The 18199-nt window shown below is 37.4% G+C and overlaps 1 protein-coding gene across 2 annotated transcripts; it reads right to left on the bottom strand.

Annotated features, from left to right (window-relative positions):
- Positions 1–1202: 1202 nt before the first annotated feature.
- On the bottom strand, positions 1203–5667 carry LOC132632702 (transcription factor BHLH089). Of its 2 annotated transcripts, none has more exons than XM_060348745.1 (6): positions 5051–5667; positions 4156–4356; positions 4009–4074; positions 3734–3802; positions 3574–3645; positions 1203–1608 (listed from the first exon to the last, which is right to left on the bottom strand). In XM_060348745.1, the coding sequence occupies exons 1-6, from the start codon at positions 5330–5332 to the stop codon at positions 1480–1482; spliced, it is 819 nt and encodes a 272-aa protein (XP_060204728.1). In that variant the 5' UTR covers positions 5333–5667; the 3' UTR covers positions 1203–1479. The 2 variants fall into 2 exon arrangements, with proteins under 2 accessions (XP_060204728.1, XP_060204727.1); XM_060348744.1 differs by having other exon boundaries at positions 4156–4359; positions 5051–5664.
- Positions 5668–18199: the final 12532 nt, after the last annotated feature.

Genomic DNA, 18199 nt, shown 5'->3' with positions numbered 1-18199 from the left:
CTTAACATGCAATTGAGTCTTATGCTGCAAGGCTACACAATTGCAACAACGTTATAGCCTTCCTAATTTCCAATTTCAGGTTAAAAGTAAGTTTTGTGTCCCATTAAATTTGATCAACTTGCAGAGTTGTTCTCTCCATTCTCCACTGGGTTCTCCTTAATCCAACTGCAATAAAGCAACACCAATAACTACATCTTAATCCCAAACACGTTGGAGTCAACAATTGACTATGTCCATTTAAACTCATCTCATGTCGTAAGCATTCGGCCACAAAACCAACAAAAGAAAATGTGACAATTTGACTCGGGCCACAAATCTTGCAATGATTAATCATGGGGACTGGTTTTGTAGCCTACGGTCCATTACTTATGCCTTTCTTGGGAGGGGAAACCTTTTTTTCAATTAGGCTTGGGGCCTTAGTCCCTGATCTAGATGATGACATTGAATAAGTGTGCTAGAGTTCGGAGACAATGCAATAATTATGCAAGAATGCAAATGCCTAAACACTTGCATATTACATAGAAGCTAGAGCAAAGATTAATTTCTTAAAAGAAAGGGACAATAGAAAACATTTTCAGAATTGTCAGAATAGACTTATACCTGACGCCCATTATTTATTCCTAAACTGACTGAAACCTTCCTAGTGAAGCAAAAAAAAGAGTTGTAGACCCACAGAGTTTAGGTCTCTTAACTGGATAGTTTGGCTACTCTAGGCCCACAGCTAAAAAAGTAGAAGAATCGTGTTCTGCTGCCTGCCAAACTTCTGTTTTTCCTTCTGGATTTTATTGCGCAATCTTTACAAATATAACCACTTACCTCTGCCAGACTGACGTGGATATAGAAATGCTGAATTTTTTGGCCATTTTCGTATGCTCTTCACCAATCCTTAATTTAATTTTGGCTGTCTTATACTGCCTTCGTTTCAATTTATGTGAACATAATTCCTTATTAATCCGTGACAAAAAGAATAACCTCTTTTTATATTTAAAAACAATTTTATTTATAGCCATAGAATATAATATGTAACTCATTTAATAACACAAGTTTAAAAGTTCTCAATCTTTTTTAAACTCCGTACCGTTCACATAAAATAAAACGGAGGAAGTATACTTTGTCCTGTTCTTTAGTTTGAGTAAGAATATATTCTGTGCATAGAACATTTTCAGAGCTGTTTGGAATGGGAAGGCATCTGTATAGTCAAGTACAGCAAGAAAGTCTGCGTAGTCTATTTCTTAAACCAATACAACATAGTACAAATACACTTGAGTTAGACGACCTTGATCATACAAAGATAAAACAGACAATTCTACTGGAAATGCTGGTGATTATGATTACATATTTAAGAATGCTTCTTCTATAGTGGAACACAGCTGCTGGACAGTTGCTGGATCCAATGACAAGGTTCCCTAAAAGACATCATGGTGAATTGGAAGGCTAATGTTCATGAATAACTTATGTTCCAATTCATTAGGGTATCTGTCATGTTGCTCTGTCAAAGCTGTTGCCAACCTGCATATGGAGCCATTCGGATTGTGCCCCTTGAGCATATTCTCTCGGTGCTTGTGCGCCGAAAATCATTCCAGTGGCATCAAATGCTGACAGTGCTAGCTGAAATAGACGTAGAGGACCCCGGAAATAAATAAAGTGGTGAGAAGCTTTCCACCCAAATTATACTTAGAGAAACATGAAAAGAATCAAGCACTAGATTGTGTTGCAATGAACATGAAAAGAATCAGGCCCACACGTGAGGGGGCGTGTTTCAAAATATAACTAAGTATGCTCTCTCTAATAGCTTAAGCTTTTAGATGACATGGTCACACGCTTCAATAAGTAGCAGTTCAGTTGGTCATAGAGAACTTGGTTTTGTTATGCAGTTCAAGATGGTGAGCATAAGGTCACATGAGTACAGCAGATCGTGGTTGAGAAGCAAAATCACATAGTCTATATCCACAAATTTCCAAAAAATCAACTAGGCAAAATCATACATAAGAAAACAATACATTGAGAGGAATAGAGAACTTGGGAAATTGAAAGTTGGAAATGAGGCAAAAGTAGTAGTAGTAAGTACGTCATAGACTTTATTGTTGAGCCAGATAGCATGCAAGCTTATTGGAAAAGGTCTACATCTGTCCTAAGCATCACATCATTTATTTTCACATGGTAAAGTGCAGATCTAGCAATGCTGCAAAAAGCTTAAACTTCACTTTCAATACTTATCCGTAAACATCATCACAGTGAAGACAGGATTGGGCAGCAAAAGAATTGTAAATGGTGATAAACTTCCAGACCAATTCCGCCCTCGCCCCACAAAAGATAAGGAAAAAAATAAAAATAATAACACATGCAAGAAAGCACAAGATACGTGGTCACTACAGGCCCTTTTTGTGCTTCTAAAGAATAGTCTATCTGGTAGTTGTTAAATAAAAAATTCCTTGAAGCATATTGGAGATGGTTCCAGTTTATACTGTAAAGCTAGATACTAAATTAACCAAATTTATTCCTTGCTACTCCATACTGGACTTCAAAATTAATTCCTAGAGTAAAGCAATTGTAAAAGACTAAGGAGAAGGTATCAGGAGCCGAGAAACAAGCGGTGTCCTATCTAGAGTTAATCTCACGTGCACCAGTGGCACATTTATTGGATATTATACTAATACGAACAGATACTACACCTAATCCAGAGAAAAGTCTCAGCTGTTATCACAGGGCTTTTGGTCTAGTAGTATGATTCTCTCTTTAGGGGCGAGAGATCTCGGGTTCGATTTCCCATAATGCCCCGTTGATTCCCAGAATGCCCCCTCAAAAATGCCATTCATAGTTTCAAAAAAGAAAAAGTCTCAGCTGTTAACGGATCAAGAAAGAAGTAGAACTTTGTACGAGTTAAACCTTAATCTAAAGTAGAAGCTACCTCAAGATAACTGAATAGGGTCGGTTTAATGGAAAATCAGTACATGAAAAAGGTTTAAAATCAAAAGAGAGCACAAGCTTTCCTTGTTTCAATGCATGCTCCTACATGGACCAGAGAGAGAGAGAGAGAGAACATCATATTTCTTTCAACAAACGTGGTTGCATAGAGACCGAACATTCTTCACATGCTTGAGGAAGATATCAAAATCAACTACTTTAATAACTTTAGTTGACTATCACGTAATTACTCTTTTTTATTTTTTGAGAAAGACTTCATCGCATAATTTCATATACATGGTGCTTGATACTTCTTAAACTCCTAGGTCCAGAGTCTTTGGGTGAAAGAGATTTTCAACTGCAGCCAATGCCATGAGCAAATATGATATACAAAGTGGGCAGTGAAACATATCTACCATTATCAAAAGTTTTGGCTCTGGAATTTATCATCTCAATCTCCACTAACAAATCTAAAATATCTAAATTAAACAAAATATCAGTTAAAACAACCTCCAGCAAATTTTATCCTTCAATCGGTAATCGATTCCAAAATTTGCAAGGCTTAACGGATATGAACATACAGTGTTTTAAATCAACATAAACCCTGATTCCATCTACCAGGTTTCTTGGGTAAGGAAAAAATATCATAAAGAACACAAAACCACTTACATCTTTTGAAGGGAAGTTTTCTATAGGGTGGTTCATCCTTGAATTGACCGCTTCAAGCTTCATGGACAAGAACTGGAAAGTTCAAACAAGGTAACGCGGATGAGGTTATGACCTGAGTTGATAAAAAGACAACTTTAATACAGGGAAGATAAGGAACTACCTCAACTTGACGCTGGAGTGACTGGACATAATTTATTATTTCGTCAAGAACAAGGGCTTTTCCAATAACCTGTAAGAAAGTTACAAATTAAATCTTGCAAAAAATGCAAATTGTACATGAAAACGCATTCAATCTAACAGAGCACACAAAATACTGATGTAGGTTCCTCTCTGTAGATATACTAGGACCCTTCATAAAATATCCAACCACTAGTTCTAATATATAGCCGATAAGCTCAAGGTAGATAATAGGATAACTTCAAAAAGATTACTGACCTTATTACATCCAGGAACCAAATCTTGCAGAATTTTCATCCTCTCACTAATCTTTTCTCGCCTTGCCTGATAAATTAAGATTCTGCTCAGATAATGTCAAGAAATCATTGGACCATTGAAGTTAGAGAAGTTTAGAGAAGGCATTACCCTCTCTGCTAGACTGTGGCTATCAGTAGCTTGACCCCTTCTAGCCCTTACGTGGATGTAATCCTTAGGTGGCTCAGGTTTACTACTTTGTTCAGTACCCTTGTTAGCCGTCTGGGAACTTGATTCTGCTTCTACCTTTGAAGCGCCATTTTCTTCTTTAAAGGATTGGGATGCTTTCAGGCGTTTGGCCACTGAACCATCCTGCTGCAAACATAATTCCAAATAATATGAAAATCAATAAGTAGCTTCGTTAAATCTGAAAACTATATCAAGATGAGAATCTGGTCCAGAGGTATAAATGTGGTAAATCCAGGAGCTGACTCTCAATTAGCAAAATATTTGAAAAACTTATGAAACCTAACACGTGAAACAGAAGGGAATTCGTCAGCTGAAGACTCAGAAGCAAAGTTATGAAATCTAACATCGTTCAAAATGAAAATGGTTCACCAAGCAATAGCCAATTAGCACATACCTCATCAACAAGTTGATTTCTCATATGGCCACTCAACTAATAGTTATTATCTGAGAAAGTCACTTTCTTTATCGAAGGAAATTGAAATCAAGAAGAAAGATAGACTTTCTTAGATAATAAAGCGACCACTGAGAAATACTTAAACCTCAAGTATTTGGTTAGTCTATGTTCGGTTTGAATTAATCACCAATTAGGAATAGATGCTTTTAGACATAGCAACCAGAGAATTAAGAGAACAAATTACGAAATTGACATGTAAAAAGCGACTTAATTCAACTAGAATTTTTTTATTCTTCCATAAATTTAAGACCTTAGGCAGCAAAACTGATAATTCAACAAACTTCCAATGTCAAATCAACAGTAATCTATCCACATCAAAAACAATAATTAAAAAAAAAAAAAGTATACTATAATTATAATTACCAAATCATTAGTATTACTAGTAGACACGAGTTTAGATGAGTCATCCTCCAAATTCATCTCTCTCTTCCTCACACCACCACCACTCTGCTCTGTCACAGTAGATTCATTAATTGAATTTGCAGCAGCTTCTAACAAACCCGTAAAACTGCTCATTCTCAAACCTAAACCTCCTCCACCAAGTTCACCATTTCCACCACCGGAAAACGGCCAAATCTCAGCTAAACTGTAAGAAGAAGGGTTAGCCGCTGAGAATGATGACTCATTAATAATAGGTGGATCCATTTCAACTATATACACATTCGTGATTAAGAATTAGTGTGCATATTTATTAAAACCCTAGAGTGTAAGTGAGTGTGCGTGTTTGAAAATGCTTGGGGTTATAATTATAGTGTGTAAAGACTTTGAGGGAGTGAAAGTGAAAGATAGAGACTACTGTGATGTGAGGTAGAAAGGGAGAAGATGAAAATTGGGGTGCGTAGTGTAACCCCCCAGGCGCAAATTAGTAAGTCTTCTTGTTGATAAATTAGGCAAAGCTTTAAAAAAAAAATGGAGTGGGGAGAGTGAGAGGTATTATCGGAGGATCTAAAAGGCTTTGTCGGGATGAGAAAATGAACAAGTCGCTTGGTTTGTGTTGTGGTTTTTACTCGCTTTTATAGGCGGCCACGTGCTCTCTGTTAAAATTACTATCTCTGTTTCATAATAAGTTGATTCTTTTAATTCATGCACACGTCTTAAGAAATTGTTCACTCCTAGAATTTTTTTAATATTTTTACTAACTTATCCCTATTCAAATTATGTTTACATAATTAAATGCCTAGAAAAAAAAAGATAGTTACTGAATCTTGATTATTTAAATAAGAGCAATTTTGAAAGAATCTGCCCAAAATATTCTTGAAATTGAAATCTTAAAGTATCATTTATTTTTTTTAAAATTGAGAAGTCTAAAGAATATTTTTTATGGAATAGAGGAGTGTTTTTTGTGCTTTTTTAAGTTGGGGATTGAGGAGAGGAGAGTGGTTAATAATGGGCGCGTGATCAACTCTTTTTTTAATCTGATTATTTTTGGGATCACACGCCTTACAAATCGCAGCTTAAGCAGTAGTGTAAGAATAGCGTCGTGATTTACAGATGTACATGCTCCGTATATAATCATTTTTAAATTACTAAAATAATTCAACTTTGTTCCTTCAGAGTGTTTGACTGAGGCAATTGTTTATGAATAGATGGAGTGGCAAATGTTTTTTTATCACTTGGGAGATGTTTTGGATTTGAGTTCTGCGCTTGTTGAGTCGCTTTTGTTAGAAAATATTTTATCTTTTAATGTGCATTTGAATTTAATCGGACTCTAATATGAATATCAGATGTCGGGTGAAATAAATTTAAATTTAATCAGACTTTAATATGAATACTGAATATCGGGTGAAAAAAAGAGACTATTTCCCTCATTTGTACACATTTTTTATACACTTAAACCACACTAATTATAAAATGAATCCCACTGGGTACAGCTTAAATATGGACTTCCTGCAGTTTAACTTCTGAATTTTTAAATATTTTTCTTATGCAATTTAATTGCTTCAAGGATAGAGACACCAATAATTTGTTAGTACAAAGGAGAAAGTAAATACACAATCTTAAAACTAATTAGGTCAGGATGTCTTCTCAACGAAGTTGCTGGTTTGATTTGAAAGTCCAAATGTGGAAAAGAAAAAAAGTAACACAAAACGTACCCAAATTCTAAATCCATCAAATTTAATGCTTCAATTTCCTCACCTAATTTTATGCCTACATATATCTAATTTCTTCCTAGTCTTTGTTTATCGACTACCGGATTTCAAAAACTCACCAAACAGATCCTTGTGTTTATCATGAGATTCCTCAATTGCATTCTCCTTTTCGTCGACAAATTAACGTCGTTTGCATTCAACACCTTATTCCGAATACTTTACTCACATTCAATAATTATATTATCAAATCGTATTAATTGAGTATAGTTAATAATATAACTTATGTAAAATGTGAGTTAATCAACAAGAATAGGGTGATAAAAATTTATGTTATAAACATATACTCCTATATCCCATATTTATTAGATTAATGTAACATCGAACAGGATAAAATAATTCAGCTAATTTCTTTCCCTCATCCTAATAAAGTGCTTACAATCGCAGCTCCTACCTATTAATGATTGAGGACAACACCTTCCGTACTACAGTTTCTTGTTTACAAATTTCTTCATTTCCTTTGTCTTTAGCAAAAATTAACCCCACTAGTACTTACAGATACCTCGTTTGATTTTGCAAATTGCCTTTCTAATGTCTACAAAACTTGAAGAACGTAAAATGAGTAAGAAAACGTGAAGATTTATGTTTCATTTGTTAAAGACTTAAAGCATATGGTTTGTACGATTCCACGAGAACAATTTCTTGACAGATGACACGTATTACCTTTACTCAGCAGTTACCAAAAAGAAATTAAACTATAAATAAAAGAAAAAAAGAATGAAACTCCATTCTTCTCAAATTATATCCCCACTAAAAATAGTTTTCGCAAGTTAATTTGTCATTTAGAAGTTCAAGGCACAATTAGTTATTTTTTTCTCTTTTTATTTTTAGTAAAATTTTGTCATTTATGAAAATGACACATGAATAGAGTAAATATTTATAGAGAGATTAAAACTTAGACATAAATAAGGATAAAGTGATCAAATACCCCTTCTAATTAATACTCCCTTCATCCATTTTTACTTATCCTGTATACTAAAAAGATATATCTATTTTACTTGTCCAGTTTAAAAAGCCAAGAGATAATTTACTATTACATATCTATTTTACCCTTACTGTTAATTGTTGAGTTGAAAACTTCAATGAATTGTTAGTTGATGCACAACGTTTAAAGTATATTTGATTAATTTCAATCATTAGATGAATTAGTAATAACTAGCGGGATATAGTAAAATTGTCATTTTATTTATGGCTCTTTAACGGGTGTGCTAAGTTAATCAGAACAAATATAATGGATGAAGAAAATATTTTTTAAGAGGTGTGTAAAATAAAAAAGTGACACATAATTTGAGAGAGAAGAATTAGTCTATTACTTTTACATTAATGGACTTGAAAAATGGGTAACATTTGCTGAATATGATCCAAGTTATTTCCGTAGCTGTATTTTATTGGTCTACGCTTGATGCAGCATCTCCTTTTAACAATCAAGATTGGTAAGTCCATCGATCAATACAACATGTACCAGTAGAAGGTTTGATAGCACGAGAATAAAACGACAACACAAAATTACAAAACTTGTTTCGTTGTTATATACTCCGTATATATAAAGTTGATGAGAAAAAAAAACTGTAAGTTTAGCGATGATTATACTACTTTAAGAAAATAGAACCACTGAATTTCATAACGGGGGAAAATATCAGCTTCTTTTTTGAGTTAGGTTCTTAATTAAATTAAAAATCAGATTATCTGAATATTTCCCTTCTGACCTTGCCTATTAAGCAAGTTAGCTAATTATAGATTGAAATCAAACCTAAAAGAAAATAAACTGCTGATTAGCCTTAGTTAAGAGAGTTGTATATTTAGTTCTCCTTTAGAGAAGTTATACGTACTTTCAGTTGTACTAGTGGATTAAATAATTATATTTTTTTAGTGCTACCCAAGTGCATATGTTAGTTAACAAAAACACAAGTCTTAATAGGTTGGTAAACTAATGATAAATATGCGTGAAAAAGCAAGCATAGTTTGGTATTAGACAGATGGATTTGGGGCCACTGATGATTAATACAAAACCCTAATTTGTCATAGCAATTACAGTTGAATGAAGCTTTCATGACTCGACACATAGGCCTAACCTCCCTTTTAAGTATGTTAGTAGAATTCTGTTTCTCTCTTGTGCCAAATTTTTCTTGCTTACATACACAGTTCCAAGTGAAGGAAAAAACAAGTCACTCGAAAGTTTACTTCGAACCCTACCTAAGATAGTATACTTGCATGTGCCTCTGATAGTTCCTTCTCTGCACAATATATGACCATTGGTAATTTTCAAAGTTGTAAGATGTAACACGCTTGATGGCAACACTTCATGAAAGTGATTTCTCTATTATAATAATATGGTTTTCGATATGCATATTGGTCTGATTAATTTAAATTCACATTGTTCCTTATCAAGAGCTTTTCAGCTCAAACTCGAGGATCATTTTTAATTCACTTTCTCATAAGTCCATACAACAACATACTAAGTGAAATCTCACAGGTGGGGCCTGAGGAGGCTAAGATAGAGTGTACACAAATGTTATCCCAATCCATATATACTTGTCATTAAAGGGAAAAACATTCCCTACCAAAAGCTCTTTTAGCTCGAACTTGAGGATCATTTTTCACTTTCTCATTAGTTCATACCTTGTCATTAAAGGGGAAAACGTTCCCTACCAAGAGCTTTTTAGGCCCGAACTCGAGGATCATTTTTACTTTTTCGTCAGTCCATACCTTGTCATTAAAGGGGAAAATGTTCCCTACCAAGAGCTTTTTTAGCTTGAACTCGAGAATCATTTGTCACTTTCTCATCAGTCCATACCTTGTGTTTAGTTCTATCAGTTATGATATCTTTCTTTAGTTTTTAATTTCCATCTCTAGTACAGATCAAATCACATGATTTGTATATGTATGCGCTGAGGAGCTATTTTAACTCTGATTAAAAGTGAAGAGATCTCATTCATTCCAATCACGGTATATACATCGTTTGGGCCATGCATGAGAGTGATTAAATCCTTCCCAAATGCGTCTGTACTACTTTCTCCCTTTGGGTATTTGACATGTGATCTAAACCCTAGGATTTGGTATAGTGTCTTTTTACGGTTTATTTATGACTTTATTCATCTGTTCGTGTCATCACCTAATGGTCCACAACTTCCCCTTTGTCCAATTGGAATGTGACAAACATGCCAACACATATATTTTCAATTTATAATCTTTTTAATTGGTTTATAAGATAATGTTCTTTTTCGTTCGTTATTTCTTTAACCACTGTTACATCAAAATGGAATATGGAACATTATTAAATCGGGGAAGACAACGTGGAACAATACTTTGACTGATGGGAATTGAATTTCTTATCTTTCCAATTGGCTTTGGCTTTTGAATTTTGAGAGTGTCGAAGTTTAATTGGTGGTATATTTGGATGGCCTAATTCGTTTGTCCATCTTATCACTGTTTACACTTTCCATATATGATAAATTAACAGTGAGTTCTGAACCAAATGACTCGCTTTTTTCTTTGGGAGAATGACGTATATATACATAAGAATAGAGTATATTTACAAAATATGACGATATTTTTTAGTTTACGAAACATAACAATAGATTTCTTACCAAACATATACGAAAATTTTTGCTCAAGGATTGAAAAATTCGCTTAAAAAATTGTGTATGAAAACTGTATGAGATGTGTATATCTCACTCAGGGCATAAAAATTTCGCTCAATATTTTGTGTATGAATACTGTATGAAATATATATATCTCGCTGAAGGCTTGACAATTTCGCTCAAAATGTTGTGTATGAAAATTGTATGAAATATGTACATGTTGCTCAAGGTTTAGAATTTTCACATTTTTCATGTATGAAAACTGTATAAAAACAGTATGAAATATGTATATAACTATATAAAATTTGTGTAAAGTTCATATTAGGCTTTGAAAATTTAATACAACTACAACAATATTATATACAACTTTCATACAATATACATCCAAAAATCAACTACAGCAACATAGAAAATTGAAATTACAAGACCAACAACCAGAGAGGAGTAGGCTTTTAATGTGCCGCTCTTTTTTCTTTTTTATTGGTAAACAAGCAATCACTTTCCAACTTTTTTCAAACTTCAAACTTGGTGAAAATTAGTTCTTTAGATCTGCTATTCTATTCTTGTTCACTAAAATATCGAAGGTAACTTATTTCCAACTTCTAAAGTGAACAAGTATAGAATTGAAGACCTAATATTCACGAATTTAAAAGTTGGAAAGACGTTAGATACTACACTTTGCTCACACAAGATGGTGGGTGCCTAGGTCGGAGTTGCACCGTCAGCGGCGAGGTAGAGGGTGGGGAAGAAGAGTCTGTTGTTGAGAGATGAAGAAATATGGGGTGAAGGAGAATGGGGAAGGGAAGGGTTGCATTTTAATTTTTCCAGATTTGTACGTGAAGGAGAATGAGGAAGTGCAGCCTTTTAATTTTTCAGATATGATATATTTTGTAATTTTGTTGTTATATTTTGTAAATAAGGAAAAGTATCATTATGTTTTGTAATATAAAACTAGTATTATTAGGTTATTTTCCCTTTTTCTTTTTGGTTGTAAATTAAAGAATCAAAGTAATGTGGTTAAAAAGGAAGGAACATAATACCTATAACACAGGAAATTCATGTGTTATATATAACTGGATTAACATCTCACGTTAATAAAATATTCAATAGAAATTAAAGTTTACACAAATGGAGTCACGAGTAAATTATTATTATTTCTTAAATTTGCTCAATATTCACTAAAAAATTTAAATTTCAAAATCTAACAACTCTTGCTGATTATGAGGTACAACTATTAGTGCATGATAAAGTAACATTTTTTTCCAAGTCATTAAACTATTCAAGTTTCTCAAGCCGAATTGGACACGCATTTCAATTACGTCATATTTTCTAAATTAAGCAAGACAGAAGTCACAAAGCGATCATCAAAGAAAAGTTTAAAGGCTTAATCGTTTTCTTATCTAGATGAGGACCTTCCCTCAGTGCAAAGCAAGGTTCAAGGTAAACATGGATTAACGGTGAAGAAGTGATCAAATTAGTAGCAAATGCACTAAAAATACCTTCTCACTATGATTGTGGTTTACCGAGAAAATTAGCCAAAACCAGATAATTGAGCTGTTTTGGTTGGACATTCTCGACTTTGTGCTCATTTCTTCAGTACTCGTTTCTTTGTTTCCTATCCGGTATTTAATATCCGTATTGAGTTTCCCAATTAATTTGGATTCACACCGCATTAGACTCATCAAAAAAGAAAGCTCTCCTTACCAAAAAAAAAAAAAAAATCATATCCCAAAGCTCAAAATTGGGACCTCTAATTAAGGGTGGAGAGATCTAATTCATCCCACCATAAACGTTCCTTGTGCTTCGTTTCAGCACTCATTCTCGGAATTTTTAATTTTTAAGTTCTTAAGTAAAAAAATCAAAAATCAAAAATTCAATTTATGAAATCCTTTTTATTCACGATGCTATTTATTTTATATCTCCTTATTATAATTTCTTACTAAGATAAAAAAATTTTACTTTGCCTATCATTTACCAAGCTTTTTTAAACAGGTTAAAAAATGATTTCTGGTACTTTTTAGGTTGTTCCATATTTATTTCAAAAAGTTATGAATTTAGTGTTCATGGTTAATTAAAATTAACAATCGAAGAATACAACAAGAGCAGTAAACATCTATTCAGTCAATAATCGAGACTTGGGACAAAATAACTGGCTCTGATACCATTGAAAGAAAAAAGAATAACGGGGCAAGAACAACGGATTGTGTACCTTTTAATTGCAGCGGAAATCATTGAACTCACCACCAAACAATTGTCCAGGATCGACTTTATCTCTCTAGGAAACTAATTTCTTGTCACAAACTAAATGTCTTTTTCTCTCTTTAATGTGTGTTTTTCTTTCTCATTGAGATTTTATATCTTATATGTTGATTTTTCTTCTGATGGAACAGTTGCAGAGAAAACTCCATGGAACCATATTTATACGTTCCCTGTATTCTAGATACGTGGGGTAGTTTTTAGGAGTTGGAAATTCCCTACGTAACCTCTGCCAATTTTATCTCTTCTAAACGGGTCGGGTCGGGTCCACATGGGCGACCCACAACCCAACTCAATATATCCAATAGAATGTTAATCCGGCGGTTTTTTTTTTCATCTAAAGGCTGACATTTTCATTCATTTGATAGTAAAACAAAAGAGCCACAAGTTTCATGTACAAGTCATGTAGAAAAATGTTCATCCCAAGAAACTGCATCGACTAAAGTCTTCAAAAAACTTTCTAAGCAGTGACTACATTTGATGGTTGTATTAAGAACGCTATCATTCTTTTTTTGGATGGAGGGAGTAATTTATTAAAAAGACTCTTCAACCAGCACACGTGCTAAAATTTATACTCTCCATTTCAAAATAAGTGAATTTGTGAGACTCTTTCTTTGGTCCAAAATAAGTGAATTGTTCAAAGTCCAACAGAGCAATTAGTAAGTTTTTTCAAAGTTATCATTCTTTTCATTAGCTTCTTCATACCCCGATACTCACTATTTCAATTTTTAAGAAATGTTTGGGCAAAGACATTGGGTAATTTAGTTAAATAACAATTTCATTAATGTTAGTAGTTAGATTTTTTAAGGGGCATGCCACACCCCAAAAATTCAATTATATTGAAATGGAGGGAGTAATTTTTTAACAAGATAATTTCTATTAGCAATGAAATTTAATCTCTACGACTCTTAAGGTCAAATATTGTATTAATGCCACAATTACCATTACTTGAAGCAAAAAGAGGCCCAAGTTGAAATTTAATAGAACCAAACAAAACCAATTTCATTTTAGTGATCGATTGGATAGTCTTGCAAATAAAAAAATTAAATCAAATTAATCCAAACATGATTAATCGACCGAATGCACAACCCTATAGTTATGTTCAGATAACGGTGGCATTTACATGTTAAAAATGTAATTAACGAAGAGTCTTGTATACGGTGAAAACCGGATATGAGCCAGAACGGTGATAAGGTAAATTGGTGATGGAAAAGGAGCGAGAACGTACCGGGTCTGTTCAGTCCTACCCGGAGAAGGCATCTGTACCGGGGCTAAACGAGTCTGTCTTCTCCGTCATCAAAACGGCCAAGTCTGCTGATCCGAGAGTCTGTGGCCGTTGCCCCGAATATCCGTTTGACCGAATGGCCGTTGGATCGGGTGGCCGTTGGACCGGGTGGCCGTTGGTCCGCGTAACCGTCGCCCGCGGGCCCCGCACCAATGGCGTGCTGTCATAGTCAACTACCTACCATGCGTGTGTCAGACGGCGCCGTAAGTCTAATCCCACCAAATCCGTGCAGGGCTGTCATTGTCATGATTATTTTATTAGTCTCCATTTGTATGAGATCCAGAAGGTGGCACTATAAATAGGGCATGTCCTCCTTCCTTAAGGAGGTTGGTTCCCACATTTCTCCAAGAACACTTGCAATAGAATAGCCCATATATACAATCTTTCCTTCAATTCCTGATCCGGCCACGACCGTTTTGTTCATGTTTTTAGCATATTTAATCCATCAAGCCTTCTACGCTGTTCATAAGTATTTGTGTTCATAAACAAACCGCCATTATTAGCCATTTCATTAAAGAACTCTAATATATATATTTTCTCTACCTCACATACATATTAAGACCCAAGCACATATCCTATACCCGCTTACAAATTCAATTGATTATCCGATTTCGGGGTAAACAGTTTGGCGCCCACCGTGGGGCCAGGATAATAGTGGCTTTCGATCTTGACTTATATCACATTCATCAAAATCGCAAACACCCCTGTCCGTATCTACGAAAACGGACTAAATGGCCGACGCTGAGCAATCCGGTCATGTCAACAATACCGAAATTGTGTCGGAAAATGCGGGCAGCGGATTAAGGAGATTGCCAAACCCCGCTGACCCGAACCCCGTCGATTCAAGGGAGGGACTCGACCGGCAAAACACCGTGGATCAAGAGAATGCCGCCCTGCCGGCCACCGATCCTCTAAATACTCACAATTCCGCTACATTGTCTCGGACTCAGGGCCGAGGAAACCCGGATGCGCCAAATGACGGTGTGAGCTTACGTTTAATTTTTGAAATGTTGCAGGAACAAAGAGCGGCGATTGCCGAGCAGGCGATAGCGATTGCCCGGTTACAGAGCGGGAAAGGTGAACCGGGGCCGGAAAAGGCAAAGGATACTGCTGAGATCGGAAGAAATGAGACACGAATGGTTGAGAGCGACGGTTTCGGAGCCGGCTCCTCTACCGAGGTTCTAAAAATGATCGAAACTTTGGCAAAACGGGTAGATTCGACTGAAATGAGGGTCGAGACATACAATTCTCGGGTAGACCAAATACCGGGGGCCCCACCTTTATTGAAGGGGCCGAATTCGAAAAGGTACATTCAGAGACCTTTTCCGCCAAGTGCGGCCCCAAAACTGATCCCGAAGAGATTCAAAATGCCCGATGTACAGAAGTATGACGGCACAACGGACCCGCACGAGCATGTGACCTCATATACCTGTGCCATAAAGGGCAATGACATGGAGGAAGATAAGATCGAGTCGGTGCTGCTGAAAACATTTGGCGAAACTCTGTCGAAGGGGGCGCTGACGTGGTATGACCACCTACCCGAGCATTCGATCACTTCCTTTGGAATGCTCGCCGATGCCTTCGTAAAGGCACATGCCGGTGTCATAAAGGTGCAGGCCCGTAAGGCCGATATCTTCCGAATAACCCAAAGGGACGACGAGCTGCTGCGGGAGTTCGTTAACCGGTTTCAAAGGGAACGAATGGAACTCCCCCCGGTACCTGAAGAATGGGCCGCGCAAGCTTTCACAAAGGGGCTCAACATGCTAAGTTCAGCTGCTTCGGCCAAATTGAAGGAAAATTTGTTGGAATATGAGGCTGTCACATGGGCCGACGTCCACAATCGGTACGAGTCAAAGATTCGGGTGGAAGACGATCAACTCGAATTCTCTCCGGTAAAGTTAAAAGTGAACGGAAGCTTCGAGAAACCGAGAAGGGTTATGAAGGGAAATCCGAATCATCTAAAGAAAGGTTTCGACCATATTCACACTCGGAGAGATCAAATTTCAGGTCGAAAAAGCCAAGGGAAGGCCCGAGCCACTTCTCAGGTCGAGGTAGCAAGCAGGTCGAGTGCCCATCAAACAGCCGGGGGCTCTCGTTCAGGAGCGACGCCGGAAGTTCTGGCAGCAATAAGGTTCCACCAAAGATCTCGGAGTACAACTTCAACGTCAGTACCTCGGATCTTGTCTCGGCCATCGGTCGCGTCCCGGATGTGCGGTGGCCGAAACCACTAAGGACAGATCTGGGACAACGGGATCCGAATATGGTGTGTGAATATCACGGAACCCACGGTCACAAAATTGAGGATTGCCGCCAGTTGAGAGAGGAGGTGGCCCAGTTATTGAAAAACGGCCACCTTAGAGATCTATTGAGTGAGCGAGCCAAAAACCATTACAAGGAAAGGGAAGCTCAACGGAGGGCCGAACCGGTTGAACATCAGCATACAATCAACATGATAGTAGGGGGTATTGACATCCCTCGGGGTCCGGTAATGAAGCGGACAAAGATTTCCATTGTTCGGGAAAAACGCACCCGGGATCATTTACCCGGGGGTTCTATCTCCTTCGATGACGAGGACGCAGAGGGCGTCATTCGACCGCACAATGATGCGTTGGTAATCTCTATACTTATCTTTAAAACTAAGGTTAAACGTATCTTGATTGACCCAGGTAGCTCAGCCAACATCATTCGGTGGAGAGTGGTCGAACAGCTGGGGCTGCTTGATCGGATCGTACCGGCAACCCGGGTACTCAGCGGGTTCAACATGGCGAGCGAAACCACAAAAGGGGAGATCTCGTTGCCCGTGAACATTGAAGGCTCCATTCAACAAACTTTGTTCTACGTGATCGAAGGGGACATGAAGTACAATGCATTATTGGGCAGACCTTGGATACATAGCATGAGGGCAGTGCCTTCAACGCTGCATCAGTTGCTGAAATTCCCTACCCTAGAGGGGGTGAAAACCATCCACGGTGAGCAACCCGCAGCAAAGGAAATGTTCGCTGTGGAGGAATCAACGCCACGGTCCAGGGAGCCGGCTCACGAAGAAAAGGGCGTAACCGGAGAGGAAGCCCCCCAATAGCAATCAAAGAATACTGGGTCAGATCCGGTATATGAAGAGGATGACTTCGGGGTACCCAGATCTTTTGTCATGCCGGATGACTCGGACGCGACCAAATCGACCGTGGAGGAGGTGGAGCAGATCATCCTGTTCGAGTTCTTACCAGACGGAAAGGTATACCTGGGCACGGGGCTCACCCCGGAGCTCAGGCGCAAATTAATTGAGTTTCTTCAGGCTAACGCCGATTGCTTTGCGTGGTCGCATATAGATATGACAGGTATATCACCAGAGATAGCATCACATAAACTCAGCTTGGACGGGAGGTTTCCCCCGGTGAAGCAAAAAAGGAGGCCCATGGCAGAGCCAAAACACGCCTTCATCAAAGACGAGGTAACAAAGCTTTTAAATATAGGTTCCATCCGGGAGGTAAAATATCCGGATTGGCTCGCTAACGTGGTGGTGGTGCCCAAAAAAGGTAACAAATTTCGAATGTGTGTCGATTATAAAGACTTAAACAAGGCATGCCCGAAGGACTCATTTCCGTTACCTCACATCGATAGAATGATCGATGCGACGGCCGGACAAGAAATGTTAAGTTTTCTCGACGCTTACTCCGGGTATAACCAGATCCGGATGCACCCGGAGGATCAAGAGAAAACGTCCTTCATTACCCGATATGGGACTTACTGCTATAATGTCATGCCTTTCGGATTAAAAAATGCCGGTGCTACTTACCAACGCCTAGTTAATGAAATGTTCGAAGAACAAATAGGGAAAACGATGGAAGTTTATGTTGACGATATGGTTGTCAAGTCCCTGGAAACAGAGGACCATTTAAAGCATTTGTAGGAAACCTTTGATGTGCTCCGCAGATATGGCATGAAGCTCAACCCGGAGAAGTGTGCCTTCGGGGTAAGGTCCGGTAAATTTCTGGGTTTCATGGTGTCAAACCGGGGAATTGAAATCAATCCGGACAAGATCAAAGCCATCGAGGACATCGAAGTTGTGAACCACATAAAAGGGGTGCAAAGGCTCACCGGAAGAATAGCGGCGTTGAGTCGCTTCATATCAAGGTCCTCCGACAAAAGTCACCGTTTCTTCTCCTTGCTCAGGAAGAAGAACGACTTCGCTTGGACACCGGAGTGTCAAGAATCTCTACGGGAGTTGAAAAGGTACCTGACCAGC

Source organism: Lycium barbarum, chromosome 3 (assembly GCF_019175385.1).
Source record: "Lycium barbarum isolate Lr01 chromosome 3, ASM1917538v2, whole genome shotgun sequence".
Classification (NCBI taxonomy): Eukaryota; Viridiplantae; Streptophyta; class Magnoliopsida; order Solanales; family Solanaceae; genus Lycium; species Lycium barbarum.
Note: the sequence above shows the minus strand (reverse complement) of the source record. Positions and strands in the feature narration are given on the sequence as shown.

What these genes read in the sequence shown, in the direction of transcription:
- LOC132632702 (XM_060348744.1), bottom strand. Translation starts at nt 5,332, where the DNA reads ATGGATCCACCTATTATTAATGAGTCATCATTCTCAGCGGCTAACCCT. An exon ending in CTAGTAATACTAATGATTTG is followed by an intron (nt 4,360 to 5,050) that starts GTAATTATAATT and finishes TTATGTTTGCAG; the next exon opens with CAGGATGGTTCAGTGGCCAA. An exon ending in CACTCCAGCGTCAAGTTGAG is followed by an intron (nt 3,646 to 3,733) that starts GTAGTTCCTTAT and finishes TGAACTTTCCAG; the next exon opens with TTCTTGTCCATGAAGCTTGA.